Source organism: Polypterus senegalus, chromosome 6 (genome assembly GCF_016835505.1).
Source record: "Polypterus senegalus isolate Bchr_013 chromosome 6, ASM1683550v1, whole genome shotgun sequence".
Taxonomy (NCBI): Eukaryota; Metazoa; Chordata; class Cladistia; order Polypteriformes; family Polypteridae; genus Polypterus; species Polypterus senegalus.
Window position 1 is genome coordinate 114,479,625 of NC_053159.1, and position 24,902 is coordinate 114,504,526.

Consider the following 24,902-nt stretch of genomic DNA (forward strand, 5'->3'; position numbering starts at 1 on the left):
TCCTTTTTTGCCTCTGCGGGTACAAGGCAGGAACAATACCTGGACGGGGTGGCAGCCCATCAGAAGGTGAACACACACATCAAGGGCCAATTTAACATTGTCAGACCACCTAACCAGCGTATCTTTGGACGGCGGGAAAACAGTTTTAACAATACAAAATTACGTATAAAATGATATTTCATTACACTAGACGTTGGTACAAATGCAATTAAAATACTTTTAAATCCACTTAAGTTGCAAAATAATATTTTTATTTACATTTATTCGTACACTTATTTTTAAGAAAAAGTAATAGTTTCCGTGGATTTCATCTTCAAATTACGCATAGCGGCTAAGTATTTTGCATAGTGTAACACAAACATTTTGTTAATCTGTCAACTGTATTTCAGTTAGAAGAAGAAAAAAAAAGAAAACACAGGCAGAACCAATGACAACAGGAACTAAAAAGTCTTCTGTAAAACGTTTTTGGTAAATCAGTCTAAAATAAACCAAGATAGCAGCAAAGTTGCCTGCACAGCGTCTCGTGCCACTTTGAAAACTCTTATAACTATAACGCCCCCTGGCATTGCAGCTAAATCACTGTGTTTCAGATATGCAACATTGTGATGTTTTACCACGTCTTTCTGTTGGTCATCATGCCTATGTGTTGAATCAGACTTATGGTTCCGGCATTATGCTGTTCTTTCTTCTTATAAATATTGCATCAGGTTGCATTTTTACATCTGCGAAAAGTAGTATACAATGCTAGGTTTCCGGTCAGCCATTGTCGCACAGTCTTCGCTTGTGTAAACGGAGCGGCTTAATGGCATTCATGCTTCTCAGTGTGACTGGTCATTTCAGTACGTTTGAGCAGAGAAAAGTGTTAGTACATTCTACGTCTTTGCAAGAACCTTCCGACCGATCTTACAGAAAATGTAGTAATCAATATTTTTAATTCTAAAAATAAGTGCAGTTTGACCATCGAAACATTGATTAATGTGTTATCGATGTCCCCGCCATGCCATTCGGCGTTACAGTTACTGTTGGAAAACGCCTCAACGGGTCGTACACCACACACTACTGTTCAGGTGAGTCGCTGACACGGGTATAGATGAAGTCCGACTCGTTTTTTTTTTACTATTTTCCATTATACGCGTATTTACGCCACGTAATCAGGCTGTATGTCGCTAGATTGTGCATTTGTTGTGAAATGCCGGCACAACCCGATGGACAGCTCCTCAGCCAAGCCAACCGAGGGCATCAGCAGCAGTGTCGGCCTTGCTGCAGGTAAAGATTTACAGTGTAGCTTTAGCCGACCTTAACAACATCAGTTTTTTAGATGATTTAGCACAACTAGTCTGCCAATTTGATGTGAATACAAACTGTAAGCAGTTCTTCCCCTCACTGCACCGACTGAAATAAGACCATGGTTTTACCTAATTGTACTCGTAGTTTACGATGTTCTCTCTACACACACTGCGCGGCTCAGCGCAACACATTTAAAGAATAGATGCTATTATATAAAATTCGAAATTTAAATTGTAATTTTCCGCGTACCTCCTTAGGAGTCTTTACGTACCCGTCGGGAGGGTATCCGGATCACACTTTGGGAAGCACTGCCCTAACAGATACATGCACATGAAGCTGTCTATGCCCCATTACTAAATTTGCTGTTTATTTAATGGGATTAGTCAATAATAAGTATACAATTATCAGTGTATGTACTGCACATTCAAGCCCGCGTGCTCCCAAATATGGATTAAGACGGCCGTGTGTCTAACCAAACACCACAGACACAAGTCATGATTTCAGCATGAAAGCAGAAAGGCCATCCATTGTACGTGTTAGTTCCTCAGTCACACCATGCACTGTACTATGTACCATGTGTAATTATTAATTTGCATTAATGCATGATTCCTGTAGCTATAATATATATTATTGCATATCCTTCCATAGATAATTTTTCACATCCTGTGGTCATATTAATACTTCACAGTGGTCATATAATCTTCTGTAATAAAAAAAAACACATCAGCAAACCTCCATCCTCTCATTACACCACAGCTCCAAAAAGTTGTACATACCTGCAGTTGTGACTGCTTCTCCTGTTGATGAAAAAGAACAAAATGAGTTACAACAGAACTGTGAAGAACACGCAGCGATTTGCTATTGCGATTTGGGCATTTGGTTACTTAATAGTACAATTGCGTTGTAAATTCAGTAAACATTCTCCCTTCCTCAATAGGCTACAGAGCCTGAATTCTAAAGCCTAAAACTAGCTACGAAAGTGAGGTAGTAAGTCAACTACATAAAGCAAGGTGGTCGCCGTTTCATTTAGTGCGGTAACATTAACAGAGCTGTCATGTGAAGCAGTGCCTATCAAAGCCAGCCAAACACACAGCATGAGAAGATGGCTAGAAAATGCGTTTAAACCAATATAACAGACTACAGGAACAAATGAAATTAGGTACTATAGCTAGCAGACACTTTGCTGTCACCCAGTGCCAGGTCGTGAACCAAAAGGAGTTCTGTATTGTCAAGTTAACTTTGCTCACCTGTTCTTTGTAAAGGTTAAATGCTGAGAGCGAATGGAGAGTTCCCTTTTCAGCTCCAGACTCTCCGCGTACCCCCTTACAAATGCCTGTGTACGCACAGTACAGATGATTGGCATTCCGTATATACAGACATTACATGATAGCACTTTAGTTTTCATATTATTCTATTTTTTGTATTCTACTTCACCATAAATGTGATCGATGGGCTTATGACCTCAAACGGTTTCTGCAAATTTGATGAAATGCATGAAAGTTCTAGTCTTAAACTATTCTCAATTGAAAGTCGTCTGTAATTTGATTTTAGTGCAGCGAGTGCAGATAAAACGGCACTAGCAGAAATACCAGAGGTTGGGAATGGCAGCAGGAACCTCACAGCCATGTTTGACAGCTTTGGATATTCAGTATATAAACTTCACATCAAACGTTTGCTAGCGGTTTCTGTTGATATTCACTTCGAGTCTTCATTTGTGGCAATCTATTGGAAGTCTCCTGCTGACTTAGTGAGGGATAAGGAGTGTCGCTGCTGCAACAATCGAAAGAACTATACGTTTCGAAAAGATCGTACCGACAATCGCAGGAAAGTGCAGTCGGTACTGCACAGTCAGATGTTTCAGATGTTTGACATGTTCACTATTATCTCGTTAATCGCAGTCCGCCAGGTCAAGTTTGTAGCAGACAAGAATCCATTCCAGGATGGAAAACCTGCGTACGTTCGTCTTCTTGACATCGTCCATCAATAATGTATTAACTTTTTACGTTTCCATAAAAAATGACTGATTTCTTCAATACATGTGAAACAATCTTTTCACAAAAGTACTTAAACTGATTCCCTTACAACACTTGTAAACGAGAAACATTTTTTCATTGTTGGTCTTACTTTTATTATAGTTAAGTTTCAAATTTATATTTAGAAAAAGTAACATTGACATCTTTACATTTAATCCTATTTTGCTTCTGCGGGTGCGAGGCAGGAACAAATACCTGGACAGGGCGGCAGCCCATCAGAAGGTGAACACACACATCAGGGGCCAGTTTAACATTGTCAGACCACCTAACCAGCTTATCTTTGGACGGCGGGAAAACAGTTTCAACAATACAAAATTACGTATAAAATGATATTTCATTACACTAGACGTTGGTATACATGCAATTAAAATACTTTTAAATCCACTTAAGTTGCAAAATAATATTTACATTTACTCGGACACTTTTAAGAAAATGTACTAATTTCCGTGGTTTTCATCTTCAAATTATGCATAGCTACTAAGTATTTTAGATTTTGTTAAACATTTCATGGATATTGATAATAAACTGTCAACTGTATTTTGAATACAAGAAAAAAAAAAGAAAACACAGGCAGAACCAATGACAAAGTAACTAAAAAGCCTTCGGTAAAAAAGTTTTGGGTAAACCCCGCAGTCTACATAACCATGATAGCAGCAAAGTTGCCTGGACAGCATCTCGGGCCTCTTTTTGAAAACTCTTGCAATTGTAAAGTCCCCCTGGCATTGCAACTAAAAATCACCGTGTTCCCACGTCTTTTGGTCAGCATGTGTGTTTTAAATGTTGAAAAAAGACTCATGGTTTCGCTATTATGCAGCTCCTTCTTCTCATAAATATTGCATCAGGTTGTATTTTTACATCTGTGAAAAGTGGTAGTATTCAATGCTAGGTTTCCGGTCAGCCATTGTCTCAGTGTTCGCTTGTGTAAGGGGAGCGACTTTATGGCATTCTTGCGTTTCAGCGTGCCTGGTCGTTTCAGTACGTGTGAGCATAAAGTGTTCAGTGTATTCTACAGAGTCTTTGAAGAACCGTACCGTATCTTACAGAAAATAAGGTAATCGATATTTTAATGATAATCGATCCCAAATAACTACACTTTGAACATCGAAGCGTTGATTAATGTGCTATTGATGTGCCCACCAGACCAGTCAGCGTAACAGTTACTGTTGGAAAACGCCTGAACATGTAGTGCACCACAAACTGCTGTTCAGGTGAGTCTGTGTCCGACTCGATATTTTTTACTATTTGCCACTATACGCCTATTTACGCCTCGTAACCAAAGTATGTTTTTCACTAGATTGTGATTTTGTTGTGAAATGCCGCCAAAACCCGATGGAAAGCTCAAGTCAAGCGAACCGAGGGCATCATACAGTGTCGGCTGTGCCGCAGGTAAAGATTTAGCTTTATCCGACCATAAAAACATCAATTTTTAGATAAAAAAAAATAGATTCGTTTTAGGGATGATTTTAACACAAGTCTACCGAATTATTTGTTATGAATACAAACAGTAAGCAGTTTGTCCCTCACTGGAATGATTGAAATCATGGTTTTACGTAATTGTACTCATAGTTTAGGCCTATGTTGTACGCTACACACACTGTGCAGCGCGGCACAACACATTTACAAATAAAGACTGAATAATGAATAGATGCTGTTACATAAAACTCGCCATTAAATTTTTTATTTTCCGCGTACTTCGGAATCTTAACCTACCCCTTGGGATCATACTTTAGGAAGCACTGCTCTATTGGACACCTGCATATGAAGTCGGGCTATACCCCTTTACTAAATTTGCTGTATGGGTCAATAATAAGTATACAGTGTGGAATATGGCGCTATATAGGCGTCGACCCGACACGGGTAAAATTAACAAAAGATTTATTTTTCTTCAGCCGTGGACTGGTCCTACACAGTCCCCAAAAACACACACAAAAAAACACCACAAGAACTACTGGTCTTCCTCCTCCACTCCTCCTATAAGCAATTTTTGTCCTAGGCCCGACTCTGGCGCTTCAAGTAGTGGCTGCAGCAGGCCCGGTCGTAGGTATTATGGGGCCCTAGGCGAAAGGGGGGTCCAGGAGCCCCCCTGGAAGCTCGGCGAAATGCGTGAAAATTAGACCAAGGAGACATTTTCTTGTACAAGGTCATCACCCTGCGTCCCTTTTTCGCCCGTTCGACCCATAGAGATCTTGACTCAAACCGCTCCGCTTTTATAGACAGCCGCCCACGCGGACATGCCCCCGCTGGCCCACGTGATTTAAACATGCGAGCGGAGGGGTGGGCCGGGTGCCTGGCCGCCGTCGATCTGGGGCCCTCCAGACTCCGGGGCCCTAGGCGGTCGCCTACTTCGCCTATGCCTAAGGCCGGGCCTGGCTGCAGACTCCTTTTATAGCCCACCCAGAAGCGCTTCAGGTGATAATTGACCTAATTAAGGCTTCACTTCTGGGTGCGGCTGCGTTATAGCCCACATGGGCTCAAGAAGCAGTGCAGCTCCCCCTAGCGGTGGCCATGGAGCCCAACAGGGATGAGTTCCGGTAACGCAATTGTGGCCGGGATGAAACCCAGGTGGGAGGCCACCAAATGTTCCAGGGGATATAATGTGCATCCCATGGCTACTACCCCGGATCCAGTGGCCAAAGGGGCATCCATCCACCACAACAGTTATCAGTGTATGTACTGCACATTCAAGCTTGCGTGCTCCCAAATATGGATTAAGACGGCCGTGTGTCTAACCAAACACCACAGACACAAGTCAGGACTTCAGTATAAGAGCAGAAAGGCCATCCATTGTACGTGTTATTTCCTCAGTCACACCATTCTGTACTGTACTACGTACCATGTGTAATTATTAATTTGCATTAATGCATGATGCCTGTAGCTATATTATTGCATATCCTTCCATAGATATTTTTTTCATATCCTGTGGTCATATTAATACTTCACACTGGTCATATAATATTTACCAATATTAAAAAAACACATCTGCAAACCTCTATCCTCCCATTACACCACAGCACCACAAAGTTGTACATACCTGTGCTTGCACCTCCTGCTCCTGTTGATGAAAAAGAACAAAATGAGTTGCAGCAGAACTGTAAAGAACACGCAGCGTTTGTTATTGCAATTTGGGCTTTTGGTTGTTTAATACTTGCTTTGTAAATTCAGTAAACATTCTCCCTTCCTCAATAGACTACAGAGCCTGAATTTTAAAGCCTAAAACTATAGCTACGAAAGCGAGTTAGTAAGTTAACTACGTAAAGCAAGGTGGCCGCCGTTTTATTTAGTGAGGTAACATTAACAAAGCTGTCATGTGAAGCAGTGCCTATCAAAGCCAGCCAGACACACAGCATGCTAAGAGGGCTAGAAAATGCGTTTAAACCAATATAACAGACTATAGGGACAAATGAAGTTAGGTATAGCTAGCAGATACTTTGCTGTCATCCAGTGCTAAGTCGTGAACCAAATGGAGTACTGTATTGTAAAGTTAACTTTCTTTACCTGTTCTTTGTAAAATGGTTGAATGCAGAGAACGAATGGAGAGTTTTAAAGTCACTAGTGCAGGGTTGGATCATTTGGGCGGGGGCAACTCCTTTTCACCTTCAGCAGGGGTTCCCAGACCTTTGAAGACTTTATATCCCTTGTCAGCTCCAGACTCTCCGCGTACCCCCTTAACAATGCCTGTGTACGCACAGTACAGATAATTCGCATTCCGTATATACAGACATTACACGATAGCACTTTAGTTTTCAATTTATTCTATTTTTTGTATGTATTCTACTTCACCATAAATGTGAACGATGGGCTTAGACGGTTTCGGCAAATTTGATTAAATGCAGGAGAGTTTTAGTCTTAAAACAGTTCTTAATTTGAAAGTCTTGTCGTTACTTTGATTTTAGTACTGCGAATGCAGATTAAACGGGTCTAGCAGAAATACAAGAGGTTGGGAATGGCAGCAGGAACCTCACAGCCATGTTTGAAAGCTTTGGATAACGTACGTAAACTTCACACCAAACAGTTTGGTAGCAGTTTGTGTTGATATTCACGTCAAGTCTTAATTTGTGACAATCTATTGAAGTCTCCTGCTGACTTAGTGAGAGATGAGGAGTGTTGGCGCTGCTGCAACAATCAAAGGAGCAACGCTTCGAAATGATCGCACCGACTATCGCAGGAAAGTACAATCGTTACTGCACAGCCAGATGTGCCAGATGTTTCACATGTTCATTATTATCTCGTTTTAGTTTGATAAAAGTCCGCCAGGTCAAATTCGTTGCAGACAAGAATCCATTCCGGGAAGGAAAGACCTGCGTATGTTCGTGTTATTATCATTGAGATCAAAAACGCATTTAACTTTTAGGTTTTGATAAAAAAAATCGGTCATTTTTAATACAAGTAAACAGAATCATTTCATAAAAATGCTTACACTGATTCCCTTTAAATACTAACTTTTAATCGAGAAATGAGCTTGTCATATTAGCTTTACTTTTAGTTAAGTTTCAAATTTCTATTTAGAAAAAGTAATATTAACATTTACATGCACTTGATCCCAATTTGCCTTTGGAGGTGCGAGACAGAGCAATCCCTAGATGGGGTGACAGCCCATCACAAGGTGAAAACACACACACGATACACACACACATCAGGGGCCAGGTTAAGATTGTCAGACCACCTAACCAGCGTATCTTTTGGACTGCGGGAAGAAGACAACTTTAACAGTATACAAAATTACGTAAAATATGATATTTAATTTCTCTAGATGTTGTTACAAATGCAATTAAAATACTTTTAAATCCACCAATGTTGCAAAATAAGTAAGTACTCGGGTACCATACATTTCGGAAAGAACTAATTCCTGTAAAGTTTTCATCTTCAAATTTGTACTTTTGCATAGTGTTAAGACCTAACATTGATATTTATGGATATTGGTTCAACTTTCCACTGTACAGGTATTTCAATTAGAAGGAAAAAAAAGGGACAGGACCAATAACAAAAGGAACGAAACAGTCTTCTGTAAAGCTCTTTGGTAAACCCCAGTCTACATAGCCCTGCTAGCAGCACAGTTGCCTAGATACCGTTTCGGGACTCTTTGAAAACTTTTCTAATTGTGACGTCCCCCTGGTACTGATTGCAGCTAAACCACCGTGTTTCAGAATTGCATCGTTTTGATGTTTTTCCGCGTCGTTTCTATTGGTTAGGGTGTGTGCTTTTTAAATGTTGAAACATACTCAATTGTTTTGCCATTATGCTGCTGTTGTCACAAATACCGCATCAGGTTGTCTCGTATATTTTACATCAGTGAAAAGTAGCAGCTTACTATGCTAAGCTTCCGGTCAGCCATTGTCTTTAGAGTCTTCACTTAGTGTAAGCGGAGCGGCTTTATGACATTCTTTCGTCTCAGCGTCACTGGTTATTTCAGTACGTGTGAGCAGAAAGCGTTAGTGCATTCTACAGAGTCTTTGCAAGAACCGTGCCGTGTCTTACAGAAAGAAATTGTACAGTTTAATCATCGAAGCACTGGTTAAAGTGGTATTCATGAGACCATCACTACCAGTCAGCATTACATTTATTGTTGAAAAACGCCTAGGCGTGCACCACATACTGCTGTTGAGGTGAGTCGCTGAATGAAGCCCGACTCGATTTTATTATTTGCCATTATATTTACACCTCGTAACCAAAGGCTGGCTTGTTGTGAAATGTCGACATAAGCCGATGTAAAGCTCCTCAGTCAAGCGAACTGCTGGCATCGGCAGCGGACTTTAACCACATCCATTCTTTTTAGATAAACTAAAACTAAAAGTTTTAGAGAGGGTTTAACGAATGTTTCTAGTGGATGCAAACAATACTGTAATCGGCAAAGCTCCTTTCCTTCATTGGAACATTTGAAAGAAGACCATGGTTTTGGGTAATTGTAGTTTCCGTTGTATATACGCTACACACACTAGAGGTGATACGTACGTCGAAGCTCAGGGCAAGGCATGAAAAATAGACCCACTGAACAGAATTGATGCTATCATGTAAATTTGGCCATTAAATTACTAATTTTCGTTTACGTCTTCGAGCCTTTTATGTGCTCTTGGGGATATCCCGACCACACTTTGGGTATCACTGCCCCAATGGATACAATGTACATAGATACAATGAAGCGGGATATACCCTTCAACTAAAGATTTACTAAACTTAATAAATGAAACACAGGTGAATTTATGTATGAGCAACTGAAAAGCTATATGCATGGCAGTTGGTCCGACCTGCAAAAGATTTTCATTCATGTGAACTAATAATTTAAGTGGGCGATTATGAGCTGTGTGGTTGGGTGATTATAAAGTTTCTAGGAGTCCCGAATCAAATGGTTCTTTGCCCAAAATAAGACACTGGCTATTTGCAGTCATGGTCACTTGCCTTCTTTAAAGTCTGCTTACCTGTAGGGGTGGCGACTTGACTTAGTACATCAATTAGTGGAGCATACTTGGAATTGTCATCTTTTGAGACCTATAAGAACAATTAGATTTTTTTTGTCAGTTTGGAAGTGTGTGTGTAAGACGTGGTTGATTATCAAAAATCTATGCTGTTTCACTACAAAGATCAGTAAAAACAATTGCTTTCTTTCTACACTTAAAATACATACAGGGCAACTGGAAACAGACTGATGCATGAATTGAGTGTACCTGGCAATTAAGCAGCAGCATACGAAATATTTCTTTAATGGAACTTAATGATTTTTTATTGGGTTTTGTGGTTCCTTGTAGAACTATTGCTTGACAATCAGTTTTATTCTGGGATAGGTTCTTTATATATCAAGTTGGTTTTATCTGAAAAGTTTTGTAATATGTAGAAAACAAATCTTTATTAACGTAGGATAGGCTACCTAGCAGACCGCTAACAGATTAAGAACTTTAAGTATGCAGCATTAGTCCTTTTACAATTGTGGCCATTGGTATTTTACAAACCTGTTACCATCTATTAAGGGTTATTTACTGTATGAGGCCTATTTCAGATCTAAATTAAAAGCTTCTTTCTGGAATCTGCATGTGGCTAGATTATTTAGTGCCCAAAAATAGTTCCCCCTAAGACGCTGCAGTGAAAACGATTGCATTTAGAACAAGTTCCTCCTGGAATAGAAGAAGTGGATTCAGAAAATGGGGAAACAAAAAGTTCAAAAGAAAGGAAAGCATTGCCAGAAATTGCTGTCTTGTTCATCAGCAACCCTGTTAGCTACCAAGTGGCAAGTCCAGTGTTATACTTGTTGCCATTGAAAAGAACACCTCTAAAGAAGCAACACCCCTATGCTAACAGCAAGACATTGTGACAAGAAATGGATCTAAGAACACTGTACATTGCACAGCAAGCAATGAAGAATACCTCCCTAATCCTGTTTAACTTTCATCTGTAGTGAGGTATTCTAGATGGGGTTTATATAATAATAACTACAGGTACAGTAAAAACTAAGTAACAGAAAGAAATTCTCTGGTGTGTATAGTAGAAGCTAATGTCATGTTTTTCACAATGCCGTATGGGGGAACAAAACTTACCTCATAAAAAAATCCCAGAACTGCTACACCATCCTTTTCTTTTAGAGCATCTGCTATAGATGTAAAGGTGTCTTTCATGTGGACAATGTGCAGCTTTAAAATGAAGCCAGAGAGATTTAATCAGGTGTGCCAGCAGAACAGTATAAAATAAAATTGTATTAAATAAGAACATTTAGATTCTTTGAAAATACAACATTGTATTCTTATTAATGGCAGGGAGCCTAATGCCTTGGAAAGAAAGTTTTGACCCAGACCAGACATTGTATCTTTGAAATTTGCCATATTTCCTTTTCCTACATGGATTCTTCTATGGATTCTGTAGTTCTCTATGTGCAATTAGGGTAATTGCCAAAAATAAACTGGCCAAACATGAGTGTGGGTTTTCAAGTGACCTTTGCCTTGAGATTGCTTTCAGGGCTGGGTTCTTCCTTGTATCTCATGCTGCATGGATGAGTCTTGGCACTCCACACCACTGAACAAGACTGAAAAGGTTTGTAAATGGATGGAAGACCGGCTGTGTACTTGCAAGAACTCCCCCATAAGAAGTTATCTGCTATAAAAGTTAATATTAAACAGGGTAGCTTTTCTCCTTTTCTGTCGTCTTGAGCTGATCTAGAAACTTTAGTTTTTTTCAGTTTCTCTCTAATTAAATGGATTCTCATTTGTGGTGCACAGGTCTCATGGCAAAAAAATTCTGACTTGCTTATTTATTTCTCAGTCACTATATTTCTGTGGCTTTAATATTAAACAAGCATTAAAAATGTTATGTTCCATCCTTAAATAATTGGGTTCCAGCTAGCAAGAAATCCAGACATGACATGCCTAATTCTCCTTGTGTTTTTGTCATTAATTAAGACTGGCAGTTTTAGGCTGCTTGGGCTTGCAATTCTAGCTTATTTTATGGCTCAGAGTGTCAGGGCCATCATAACAGCATTATAGGCCCCAGGGCAAAGCCCTGCACTGGAGTCCCTATCTACACAACCACTCAGAAAGTTACAACATACATAGATTAGTGTGGGTGTCCAGCATGCCCATGCGTTTAAGACGGCCCTGCGGAGCGATATGATACAGCACAACTCGGTGGTTACTGATGTATCCTTATAGGTGCAGACATCAGTTTTTAAAATGCTACATACGTAATTGTGCATAGTATGCTCAATCTTGTTGTGTCCCTGTGGTTCTCCAGGCACTCAGGTTTCCTATCAAATGCTGATTACGCTAATGTATGAATATAAATTCATCTGGTATGTTTATGATTGTGCCATGGACACATGTTCTGCATAGAGCTGACCTTGGGGTGCTGTGTTGGAAAGGATGAACCCTTGTTATCAATTGTGTTGATGCAAATTAAATTTGAAGTGTAATTGCTTATAGGATGCAAAGAAATCTATATACAATTCTCCAAGTGTTTTAATCTTGTATGTTTTCCAAACAATAAATACTGTGTAGGTTTAAGATAGTGTAAGAAAAAGGGGGTAATCATGTAGAAGCGCAACAGAGAAAAGCTTCTATCTTGAAGTGCTTCCTACTTTGGTTCCGTATTCTGAGTGAAGGAAGGACAATTGGATTACTACTATATTGACAAATACGTACAATTTCTGGGGCAAAAAGGAATATAAAAGAGTACTGCAGGATTTTATTTCTATTGCAGACCAGGCTTCAGTATGTTCGTCAATTTGTGCCAATGTCCAGGTCTTTATAGCTTGTATATTTGCCATCCAGTAATAAAACTGAAGGTTTGGTAGTGCCATGATACCTTCTACTTTAGGTCGTTTTAGGGTCAACGCTTTGGATGTGTGGGTGTTTTCAATTCCAAATAAATGAGGTTATGTTTGATTCAAATTTCTTCCATTTTTTTTCCTGCTCTCCAAAAGTTTTAAATAAATATACACAATCTTTAGCCTTTTGAGGGAAGTTAAGTAATGAAATCTTCCTGTCTTCAGTCTTAAAACAATTTGTTTATTCTGGCCCAAGTGTAATTGTTTTAATGTGAGATTTTGCATATAACTTGATACATGTTTTTCATGTCTTTATTTGTAATTTAGGCAAAGCAATGTAATTTAGTGTTACTTTGGTGAGAAGCATTTGTGTTTGCCCCCTCGTTTACGACAGGATTTGGGGGATGTGTCTTAAACCAGTTTGATGAGCATTTCTCTGCTAAAGTCTTTCAAAACCCGCAAGGAAGCCAGGTTATCTTAACATATGGTCTTTTGTTGGTAAGTGGTAGGTGTTAAGATGTTCTATTTCCCCCATTGGTCTGAGGTATGGCTATTTGGAATTGGCTTGTCTCAGAGGCCTTTAAGTACTATGATGTCCTATTGGTTGTAGGGGTTGGACAGAAAACCCATAAATTTGCTTGCTCAACCACATTCTCTCTCACTAACCGGCATATAATGAAGAAGCATCTCTTTCTAACCTGTGATGATGTAGAAGTATCTTTCTCTTACTAACAGCTGAAGAAGACCATCACACCATGAACTGACAAGAACAGCATAATGAAGAGCACAGCTCAGCAGACATATTGAACAGGCTTGAGGCCTGTTCTGAAGAAAGCTGAGCACCAATGATGCCTTAACTAGAGACATTTTAAGTAACTACAAGTCTGTGTGCCACCTGAGTTACATATCACCATTTAATCAGGTTGTATGGGTGCCAATATTCAAACGTACTTTGCATTTTGTGATTATGTATGAATATTATCAATACATTATTTTATGTGTAACTTAACTCCTTCTTGTCTTTTTACTACATCTAATTGCCTGAGGTTACAGATATAGAAGGGAAGGTGGGGATAAGTTATATAGAATAATACCTTATAAACAGTGGTATGTCTGTGAGATTAGGCATTCTAAGGCTACACATTAATACAACAGGGGAAAGTAGAGAAAAATAGATTACTCTACCAAGATAAAACAGTAATTTTCAATATTTTACTCTTTTCTATCAGTTTTGTGTGCATTCCATTAGTAGTTCTTCTCTATGTGTGTGCTGAATCCCTATTGTACTTGTTATATAACAACTGCATTGACCCAAGTGTCATCAAAACTGTGTCCTAGTACATCAGCCACGTGACAACACACATTCATTAGCATTAATTATGATCATATTGTCCCCAAATGAGATGTGCTTGTTGCCAGAATGTATGATCTTTACACCTGCTTACCTCCGCTGGAAACTGTTTAGCGTCTATTTGGTGTTCAGACCCATTTTCACCGGCCTTTCCCCAGTGTAGATGAAACTGCAGAGCCTTGTATTTCCCATTAAGTTTTCCACCACTAATTTTTGCACCAGACTGTGCAAGGTTTACTTCAACTGTAAGGTGATAGAAAGCAGCAAGTCAGCACTTTTGATTATTTCAAAAAAGGGTATTTCACATAATAAGAGTACTAAGGAAATGTACAATTTCAGAGTCGCAGGTATCACTATAATTTGCCTGTTGTGGTTTGGTCTTGGCTAGCATACAAGTTCTGAAACAACACCACCCAATACAATTTTGCACCCACTACCCTTAATTGACTTGCTATCGCCATCTCAGCAAGAGTACATACTTCCCTTTATTTTTAAGTATTTACAGGTTATATTTGTGAGATGTAGAAGCTCATTCCACATGCACTGCTTTATTTATGTGTTATAATACAACAGGGTATGTTATGTCTTGATGATCCTTTTAAAGATCTGTATTTAGCAAGACAACATTTCATCTGATGTAGTTATGGTCATAGCAGCAATGTATGTAAAGAAGCAAATTATAATTTTTGGAAAATTTTCTGAAAACCTCTCACTCCTCAATTGATGGAACATCAACCTTCGCACATTTTTAGCAGGCATATTGTTCCATTCCTACATAAATGCATTATAAAAGTACTCATGAGTATGAGATTACATCCTCAACACATACAGTATTTTACTAGGACAAGTTGTGTGAATGGTGCTGAAGAGAGATTAAATGAAAATCTTCTGTTAGAAATAGTAAATAGAGGATTGGAACAGGGCATTTGGAGCAAGGGATACCAAATTTGTTTTCATTTGGTTCAAAGTTTTTTTTTTTTTTAATAAGACCATTTTCTTCATTGTGTCTCAATTAACCAGATCAAATATAAAAGAAACTAGATCTTTAAAAAACGCTTGGCAGGAAAAAAGTTTTCTTGAACTGACACTACAGTTTGAGACATATGACTGTGAAAGTGGTACTGTGTGGATTAGACCTTCCAAAATCCTGCTAATCACTTCTAGAAAATGCATTCTGGGTGCTCAGCAAATATTTTGGCCAGATCCTCGCACCTAGACTGACTTTTTCACCTTATTTATTTATTTATACATACTCACTCACTCACTCACTCCCCCCGCTGGTGTACCTCCGTTTATATATACATACACCTCTGCCTCCGTGGGCACAGCGTCTTAATTACACACCACAGGAAGCCAATGAGGCAAACAAGAACGACCGCACCCACACGTGCAGGTGCCACTCGCTCCAATCACCTCATTAACTCCCCGCGGTCGGACAATCGCGCCCACGGAGAACTACAAGGCTATATGGATTTAAAAACCCGAACTTTTTTTTTCGGAAGCCGCAGACCCGCTACATCACAGTAATCACTTGGTAGTTTTTTTCCCACTTCATGCTGGAATGACCCCTGAAAGTCTGCCGACACCGACTCACCCTTTTGTGTTCCTCTTTACCCCTCAAAAAATTGATTAACCGGCAACGTTTGTTGCCTCAAAGGCAGGCTGGCTGTGTATTCTTTTACTCTTTGCTCTTGCTTGCACCAAACCAAGACAATGGATGGATCAACCTGACCGTACATATTTCTGTATAAACCATTTAAACAACTTCCTGTCTTCTGTATAATTAGAAAGCATCTTTCTAAACTTTCAATTATAATGTTTCGGCTATTTTAAATGAATAATAAAAAAATAGACCAAAATACTTTTTGGGAGAAAAAACTAGCAAATACTTGATCGTAGGTTGTTTCTACCTCTAATAACATTATAAACAAGGAAGAAGGCAATCTCAGCTTAATGTAAGGTAAAAAAACATATACTTCAAGTAATATGATAAACATGAAGAGTAGTTATGCCATAAAACAAATGTAACATATTAAAAAGGTGATTCACTAAATACCTTACAGAAACTGTCTGGAGGTAGGTAAATCTTAAATTCATAAATGGATTTATCACGTCTAAATCTATAACAGAAATATCTATTACAGCTCATTCTAACACAGGATTGTTGGGATTCAGTATAGCGACCCTGAAGTACAGTGCTCATAAACAAATTAAATCCTAAAACGAATCATAAAACACAAAAATAAATTTGAAATGTAATAAATCAGAAAACACAAAAGCCAAAACAAAAAATTGATTATGCAAAAAAAATGCATCAGTATACACAAATAAATGGATGACTATAAAAACAAGACAGAAAACACAAAAAAGAAATTTAAAATGCAAAAACAAGCCAGAAAATGTCACTGAAAAGCTGTGATTCATCTGGGATGTACTTCAGCTCTCGCTTTATTTTTCACTTTGGATTGGCTGGTGCATTGATCTCTTCATTTGCATGCTTCCCAATTTTTTGCATAGTTTTTTGTATGTTGCTCCTTTTGCATTTGTTGCTTCTGATTCGTATTTGCACTTTCAATTTGTTTCTGTGTTTTCAATTTGTTTTTGTGTATCTGAATTTGTTTTCTATTTGTGTTCTCCGACTTGTTTTAGCAGTTTATTTCTTTTTGCATTTTCCACTGGTTTTTGCGGTTTGATTTGTTTTGACATTCAATATATGGTTGTGCATTATTCATTTGTTTTGTTTTCTATTCATTTCTCCATATACAGTATGCTTTCAAGTTTCCAATTTGTTTTTGTGATTTCCGATTTGTTTTTACACCATATAATTTGTTTTTGCATATAGAGATCTTTAATTTGTTTAAGCACAATGCACCTCAGTTCAAAGTTTAAGTCAACTATATCTAACTTGCTGTTATCTAACAGCTAAGATAGGATGCCAGCCCATTGCACAGGGTACACTCGTTTAAATGCCCACTTTCACACTCAGTCTTAGTGGGCCAATTTACAATCCTCGATCAATGTAATCTACGCATCTTTGGAATATGGGAGAAACTGGAAAACCTGGGGAAAAAAACATTGCAAATCTGAGGTAAATCTGAGGGGTCTTAGACCCTGGGGGTGTGAGTCAAATGCACCACAGTGGCACAGTGATGTGATCAGTATTTCAAATGCTATTGACATTTGAAGTTCACTTTTAATCTAAGGAACATGCACATGTTCAACTTATTGCTTGACTGGTCTGCATGAACATGAAGTAAAACGAGTTTTTATATTATGTAAGAGTTCACAGACTTACCAGTATAACCATTGTTCACCACACCCACAGTGATGTCTTTGTCATATTCTTCAAATACGAATTTTTTCAGACTATAGTCCAGTACAGCTGCCTTTCTGGCAATATTTACAGGTGACTGAGATTTTCCTCCACAGACAGAATTTGCTAGTGTGTTCCAAGCAGAGGGTTCTAAGAAATAAAAGGATGAGAAAAATTGCTTGTATTACGGTAAACTGTTTTGAAAATCTCTGTCAGTGGTGTTTCTGTTACATGGAAAAGGCAGGCATAGTATTAAAATGAAATGATTATTTGAATTATATTACCTTTTTATGTTTTCTATAAAGTAGTGCCACTTATTCTGCACTTGGGAGTTTTAATTTTAAAATGTCTCCAAAATTTGTGTGACCATGACCTCCTTAAAGTTCCTAATAGCCTCAATAAGTGCAGATTATTGGTAATGGAGGCTTTCCACTATTACCCTTAGTATGAATTTATTTTATTCTCGGAGTCTGAAGTAAACTCTGAAGCCATGTCATGACACAGGTAAACAGTCAAGTCTGGTTTAAAAAATGATAAAGCCCTTAAAAATATCTCATTCGTAGTGTACAGCAAGGTATCTGTACGTCTCAGGACATATTTCCAGTCTTCCGTTAATGACAAGGTTGTCAGTATACTACGCTGAAATTGACTGGTGTTATTACATACCTGTATTTCATAAAATTATCCAAGTGGAGGAAAATGCCTTGCATCTGTTTAGTGAAAGGAAGGATTTAGCAAATACCATCCTAATGTGACTAAATAGTGTTTGAAAAACGTTCAGCAAAGATCTTTTTATTGGGTATTTGGATATTTTGGAGAAATTGTCTTTTCTCATGACCATTACTACCGACAAAAGTATAGGGATTACTTCAGTACACATGTTTTTAACAATAGAAGAATTTTGTAGAAGCAAACGATAAAAATGAGTTACTGTCCCATGATAAAAAGTCAATTCAAGATTCTGCTTGATAACATAAGGGAAGTTATCTTCACACAGGAGACCAAATATTAAAAATTTATATTTACTGCATGTGAAATCTATACATTAGGGCAAATTGTAACTATCAACGGTCATTTTCCTGAGGCCAATAAGAATATCCTTGGACTTAAGAAAGAAAATCTAATGAATAACGCCTGGAAAGAGGTGCATTTGTAAACTACTGACCTTTGTTTATGGTGAATGCTTTCATTGCAAATAATAATCAAAGTGAGTTAATTGTGTTTATGTGGCTTATACTCTTTCAGAGCTCTTCAAATGAATGTGCTGTTTTCTTCTCTTCATAGTAGTGTAAATGTTGTGAATCCTGGTCAATGCTAATCTGTAATCTTGAACACAACTCTCACAAGAATTTGCTTATATTGATATCCAGGGCTGGGCTACTGCAGAAAATGAGCAGAGGATCTCCATGCCAGATAGTAAGGTACCACTGACATCATCTTTACTAATCTTATATCCTAGCCAGACATTCAGTAGTGTTCTACAGTAATGATATCTGATCTTAATAATCTGTAATAAAAATGTCTTTGCAGTCTTGCCCTATTGGAAAACTGTAGAACAATATTCTTTATGGAAAAATCATGTGAGCCCGCTTATGCCAACCAAACTCAAGGGAAGATTTCCACTGCTGCATACACAAGAGACCACCAAGCTGAAAATAAGCCTGTATTATTTAATAATAGATATACAACTGAGAACTAAATTAAATAAGCAAGAACTAGGAAAGAAGATGCAAGACACTGCAGTTTTTAAAAGGTACGACTTCTTTTTGAATGCATCATTGTTTCAAAAAATAGCACCAGCCTGGGTCCATATTTCCAGTTTAATTTAGAAACAGAAAAACATTTAAAAATGTATTTTTTTGTTCTTTATTTGCCTTATACAATTTCTTGTATTAGTAATTAATTTGTTAGTCTTCGCATACCCCTTGGGGTCAGAGCTCAGGGTCAGCCATTGTACAGTGCACCTGGAGCAATTGTCCATTAAAGGCCTTGCTCAATGACCCAGCGGAGAAGGATCCCTTTTGACAGTAACAGTGATTCAAACCGGCAACCTTCCGGATACCAGTGCAGATCTTTGGCCTCAGAGCCACCACATTAACTATAAAAAAAATCACCACTATGTAAAAAATATACATTAACTATATAAAAAGCATATATACATTACAACTGCAACAATTGTTAATGACATAAAACATTGAGGTAGAAACAAGAATAAAGGAAAGCAAAAACTTGAGGCAGTATTTGTGAATTAAATCAAAAACCATCGCTGGACCTTTCAGCACCTTGGACATTTCCCCAGCACAAAGTAGCTCACATGAAGAACGTGTTTCATCCAGAAACATTAAAAGAAAAAATTTTAAAAGAAAAACTATGCAATGTCTAAATGAACGTCTTAGTTATCTTTTAGTTGTAATAATCTGTAGACATTACCTTTACAGGACCCAGCCGTATCCGCAACATAACACCAATCTACAAAAAATACCAAACAATAAAAATGTTATAACACAACAAAAGTAGTAATAACTGTTTATAAATAAAAAGTAGTAATAACTGTTTTCTGGCTCACACACTTCTAGAAAGCTACAGTTCAAACATTTTCCTCAGGCCTACATAATGCTAAATGGGAAAGCATGTTTATCCTATTGCCAGATTTGCCTTCATTTTGCCCATTAAGTCAAACTGACAAGAGACAAGCATTTGGTTTTTTTTTTTTTTTTTTAGTTGTTTTGTTAATTTAAGCCACAATAGAATATAAGAATATCTGCGTAGTATTTTTCCCTGCAGACATCCTCCGTGAGCATTACTGTTGGAAAACGCCTAGTCGCTGACCCAGACATAGATGAAGCCTGACTCGATGTATTTTACTATTTGCCATTATATTTACACCTCTTAACCAAAGGCAGTTTTTCGCTAAATAGTGCATTTGCTGTGAAATGTCGACACGAGCCGATGAAAAGCTTTTCAGTCCCAAGCGAACTGCTGGTTTCAGATGCAGTGTCGGACTTGCCGCAGGTAAAGATTAGGCTTTAGTCGACTTTAACCACATTATTTCTTTTTTTAGATAAACTAGATTCGTTTCAAAGATGGTTTAACACGATTCGTCTACCGAATATTTCTTATGAATACAAAAAGGAAGCGGTCGGCTGACTAACCCCACGCGGGGACGGTTATGTCAAATGCTGTTGCCGGTATGTCTGGACTGTACAAACATGCGTGCGAATTTAATAAAAATAATGTTAACGACTTTCCTATTACAGTATTCAGCTAAATTGTCGCAAGATAGTACGCGGACTTTTTATCCAAATATAACGATATAATCTATTTAAAAAGTGCAATTCATAATTCATGACAACACCACGACAGTGCGAAATGCAAAGCGGTGTCATGCGGAAATTAGCTACTAGAAAAGTAGCCCAATTGTATACCCTGTATACACTGAGTCTCAAAATACAGGATGTCAGTCATAACTCACGTTGATGTCATTTCAGCCGGTTATCAATAGTGATACATGTTTTTGTGCATTAATATTTGGACTATGGAATTTTCTTCATAGACGTAAATGCACGGAATGTAACCTTTAAGAGGGACTTTTAAAAGGGTTCCTCTTAGAAGCATCTCAAATATATATAAACTGGAGAACATAACATTATATATATATATATATATATATATATATATATATATATATATATATATGTGCGTGTATATATATATATATAGATATATATATATGCACATATACATACACTGTATATGCATACATACATACACATCCATATATAAATATTATATATATATATGGAGAATATAGGCGGCACGGTGGCGCAGTTACGTGGAGCTTGCATGTTCTCCCCGTGTATGCGTGGGTTTCCTCCCACAGTCCAAAGACATGCAGGTTAGGTGGATTGGCGATTCTAAATTGGCCCTAGTGTGTGTCTGTGTGTGTCCTACGGTGGGTTGGCACCCTGCCCGGGATTGGTTCCTGCCCTATGTTGGCTGGGATTGGCTCCAGCAATCCAGCACACCCCCGTGACCCTGTGTTCGAATTCCGCGGGTTGGAAAATGGATGGATGGAGAATATAACTTGACAAATCAGCCCGAATGGGACACGCAGACCTCAAAAGCCCCACCTGCCATCCCCAAACGCCTCTTTTGCGTCCGTGTTCCTTCCCCTCACTGGAACGTTTGAAATAAGACCACCCATGTTTTTGTGTAATTGTAAATTTATGTTGTACGCTACACACACTGGAGGTGCGGTATATGCACAGCGCAGCTCAGCTCAACATATTAAAAATAGAGACTGAAAAGAGAATAGACCACACTTTGGGAAGCACTGTCCTAATGGGTACATCCACACGAATTGGGCTATACCCCTTTACTAAATTTACTGTTTTTTCATATAGGATTAGAGAACAATCTTCATCAGTGTATTACTGCATATTTACACCTGCGTGCTCAAAGTATGAATTAAGACGACTCTCTTCCTAAACAGCACAGACTCAAGACGTGACTTCAGTATGAAACCAGAAGTCAGAAAGTATATCTATTTATTGTATGTGTTAGTTCTTCACTATTATGTGTACTACTATTTATCATGTTCAATTATCACTCTGCAAAATATTAATGCATAATGGCTGTATAGCTATAATAACTATTGTATATCCTTCCATCATTTTATCATATCCTGTGGTCATAGTAATTTCTCACTGGTCATACAATCATCTGTATATTAAAAACATCTGCAAACCTTAATCATACCACAGCACCACAAGATTGTACGTACCTGTTCCTGCTGCTGCTAATCTACCAATGGCTCCACGACCTTGGCGACCTGTGGATGCAAAAGAACAATGTATTGGAGCAGAACGGTGAAGTACACGCAGCGATTTGGTGTTGCGATTTAGGCATTTGGCTGTTCAATACTTGCATTGTAAATCCACTACTAAACAATGTAATTTTTTGAGGTGACATTAATTGTGGTGTCATGTGAAATAGTGTCCATCAATGCCGGCTAGAAAGAAAATGAGATCGCTAGAAACTCAGTTTAAAGCAATCTGACAAACAAGGGACAAATGAAATTAGGTACCATATGTGCTACTAAAGTCGTGAGCCAATGCAGAGTTGTAAAGTTAACTTTCCTCCCCTGTTCTAAATAAAGCTGAAATTTTCATGCATCTTGATTTATCCCAAGAGCTCAATCCTTGCTCTTTCAGCACCACTTTTCTCCTCTCTTTTACCTTTGCTCTCCATTGTAAAATGGTTAAATGTAGTGAGCGGATAGAGAGTTTGATTGGACTGTTTGTGAGGGGGCAACTCCTTTTCCTCTACAGCAGGGGTTCCCAGCCCTTTTAAGTCTTGGTTACCCTCCCCCTCCCTTCAGCTCCACAGACCCTATACGTACCACCTTAACCATGAATGCCTCGTGTTCACATGGTATCAATAATTGGTATACCATATATATCACCAGATAACTTTTTCGATATTTTCTTATTTTTGTATTTAATATTATTAATGTGATTGGTGTTCTTATAACCCAAACGGCTTCTGCAAGTTTGATTAAATACATGAGTTTTATTCTTAAGCAGTTCTCAATTGAAAGTCGGACTGTACTTGAAATTTAGCGCCGTGTGTGCAGATAAAACGGCTATAGTAGAAATACCAGAGGTTGAAAATGGCAAAAGGAACCTCACAGCCATGTTGGAAAGCTCTAGATATTCAGTATGTAAACTTCTAAAGTCTGCTAGCGATCTCTGTTAATATTCACTTCAAGTCTTCATTTGTGGCAATTCAAGCCTCCTGCTGACTTAGTTAGAGATGAGGAGTGTTGGCGCTGCCACAACAATCGAAAGAATTGCACTTCTAAAAGATCGCACCTGACAATCGTAGTAAAGTGCAATCGTTACTGCAAGCCAGATGTTTCAGATGTGCGACATGTTCATGGTTATCTCGTTTGACAGTCAGCCCTATCGACCTGGTTGCAGGTAAGAATTAATTCCGGGAAGGAATAACCTGCGTAATGTTCTCATTTTGACATCAGATCAAAAATGCAAGCTTCTTAATCATTGCCTTAGTTTGATCACGTGAATTAAATATATTAGTGCCTGACAGACTGATTAACTTTGAAGTCATTTACATGTCAGAAAGGGGGCCCAATTTCAAGAATCAACTGGCGCCTTGTAAGCAGTTTGAAAGGGGGAATGGATGTTCATAAAGGAATCTTTATGACTTTTTTGTAGGTGTTTCCTTAGTAGCGCAGGTTTCATAGTATGGTAGCGACCTTTGAATGAGCCACACAGGGCACCAGGAAAGCTTTTTGTTGATGCGGAGCATCTTACTTTTAATTATGCAATGCATTTTCTTCCGCGGTTTACCTCTTGTCAGCCCAATGTTAAGGTCGATAGATAGATAGATATAGATAGATAGATAGATAGCTATAGGCGCCTACGGTCTGTTTTCCTACTTTTCCTCACTATTCTGTCACTGCCACCCTCCTGAATTTCCCGCGTTTCTTAGCTACACGTTTTTTTAGCTCCTCCAGGCTCCACCCCTCTGGTTTACCGCTTATTTTGTCAGAGCTGTTTCTGTCTGGCTGCCCTTCAGATGCTCCTTTCCGTTCCTGCTGTAAACAAGCGAGGTGGGAATACCCAGTCAGTAAAGATAGGCGATACTCCTCCTGAAAACGATACTGATACAAAGTATTTTATGTGTTAGCATTCCCGATACCGGCATTGAGTATTTTTAAATAGCACAGGAACTAGTTTTCAAATGATGTTTTAGAATGGCCACTCTGTATCTAAATGAACTAAAATTCCGACACAGCATCAATGTTACCATACCACATTTATTGCAAAAAATATATATTAATAGAATTAACACACCCTGCAATTTTCTAACCGACTTAATCTAGACCTGTGTCGCCGTTTGGGGGCTGGAGAATCCTGAAAACCTGCAAACTCCTCACAGAAAGGCCCTGGGTCACGAAACTTGGACTCGTTACAGAAACAGAAGCACCACTGCTCCATTCCACCGTGCCACCCAGAATGAATATACAAACATGATAAAAAAAAAAGTATGAAATTTTACGTTTTCATAAAGATTGGGTCATTTCTTTAATACATGTAAAACAGATTGTTGCCCAATCATTTCACAAAAGTACTTAAACCGATTCCGTCAAACACTAAATAATATTCCTACATTTGCATTTTCTATTATAATTTGCCTTCTTGTTGTAATTGAGAATGATTTTGTCATATTAGCCTTAAATTTAATTTTAAAATTTGTTTTCAGAAAAACTAACATTGACATTTTTACACCTAATCCTAGTTTGCCTCTACGGGTGCGAGTGAGGGAACAATCCCTGGATGGGGCCGGCAGCTCATCACAAGGTGAACACACACACTGATGATACGCGCACATCAGGGACCAGTTTAACATTGTCAACCAGCGCATCTTTGGACTGTGGGGGGAAACAGGAGCACAAGACAATTTTAACAATGCAGAATTACGTCTGCGGTGGGAGAATGACTGACTGACAAAATTACGTATAAAATGATTTTTTATTATACTATACGCTGCAGCCGGAAAAAGGTGGAGTGCCCTCTCAGGGTTGGGGGTGAGATCCTGCCCCAAGTGGAGGAGTTCAAGTATCTCGGGGTCTTGTTCACGAGTGAGGGAAGA

At 38.5% G+C, this 24,902-nt stretch overlaps 1 protein-coding gene across 1 annotated transcript in view; it reads right to left on the minus strand.

Annotated features, from left to right (window-relative positions):
- ca4a (carbonic anhydrase IV a) overlaps positions 1-24,902 on the minus strand; it is a 44,842-nt gene that overhangs the window by 12,861 nt on the left and 7,079 nt on the right. The window contains exons 2-9 of the mRNA XM_039756825.1: positions 22,009-22,056; positions 19,656-19,694; positions 17,208-17,375; positions 14,007-14,155; positions 10,844-10,936; positions 9,734-9,803; positions 6,352-6,372; positions 2,064-2,084 (exon numbers count right to left, since the gene is read on the minus strand). Of these exons, the coding sequence (XP_039612759.1) occupies positions 2,064-2,084; positions 6,352-6,372; positions 9,734-9,803; positions 10,844-10,936; positions 14,007-14,155; positions 17,208-17,375; positions 19,656-19,694; positions 22,009-22,056 (609 nt within the window). The remainder of the gene's footprint in view (positions 1-2,063; positions 2,085-6,351; positions 6,373-9,733; positions 9,804-10,843; positions 10,937-14,006; positions 14,156-17,207; positions 17,376-19,655; positions 19,695-22,008; positions 22,057-24,902) is intronic.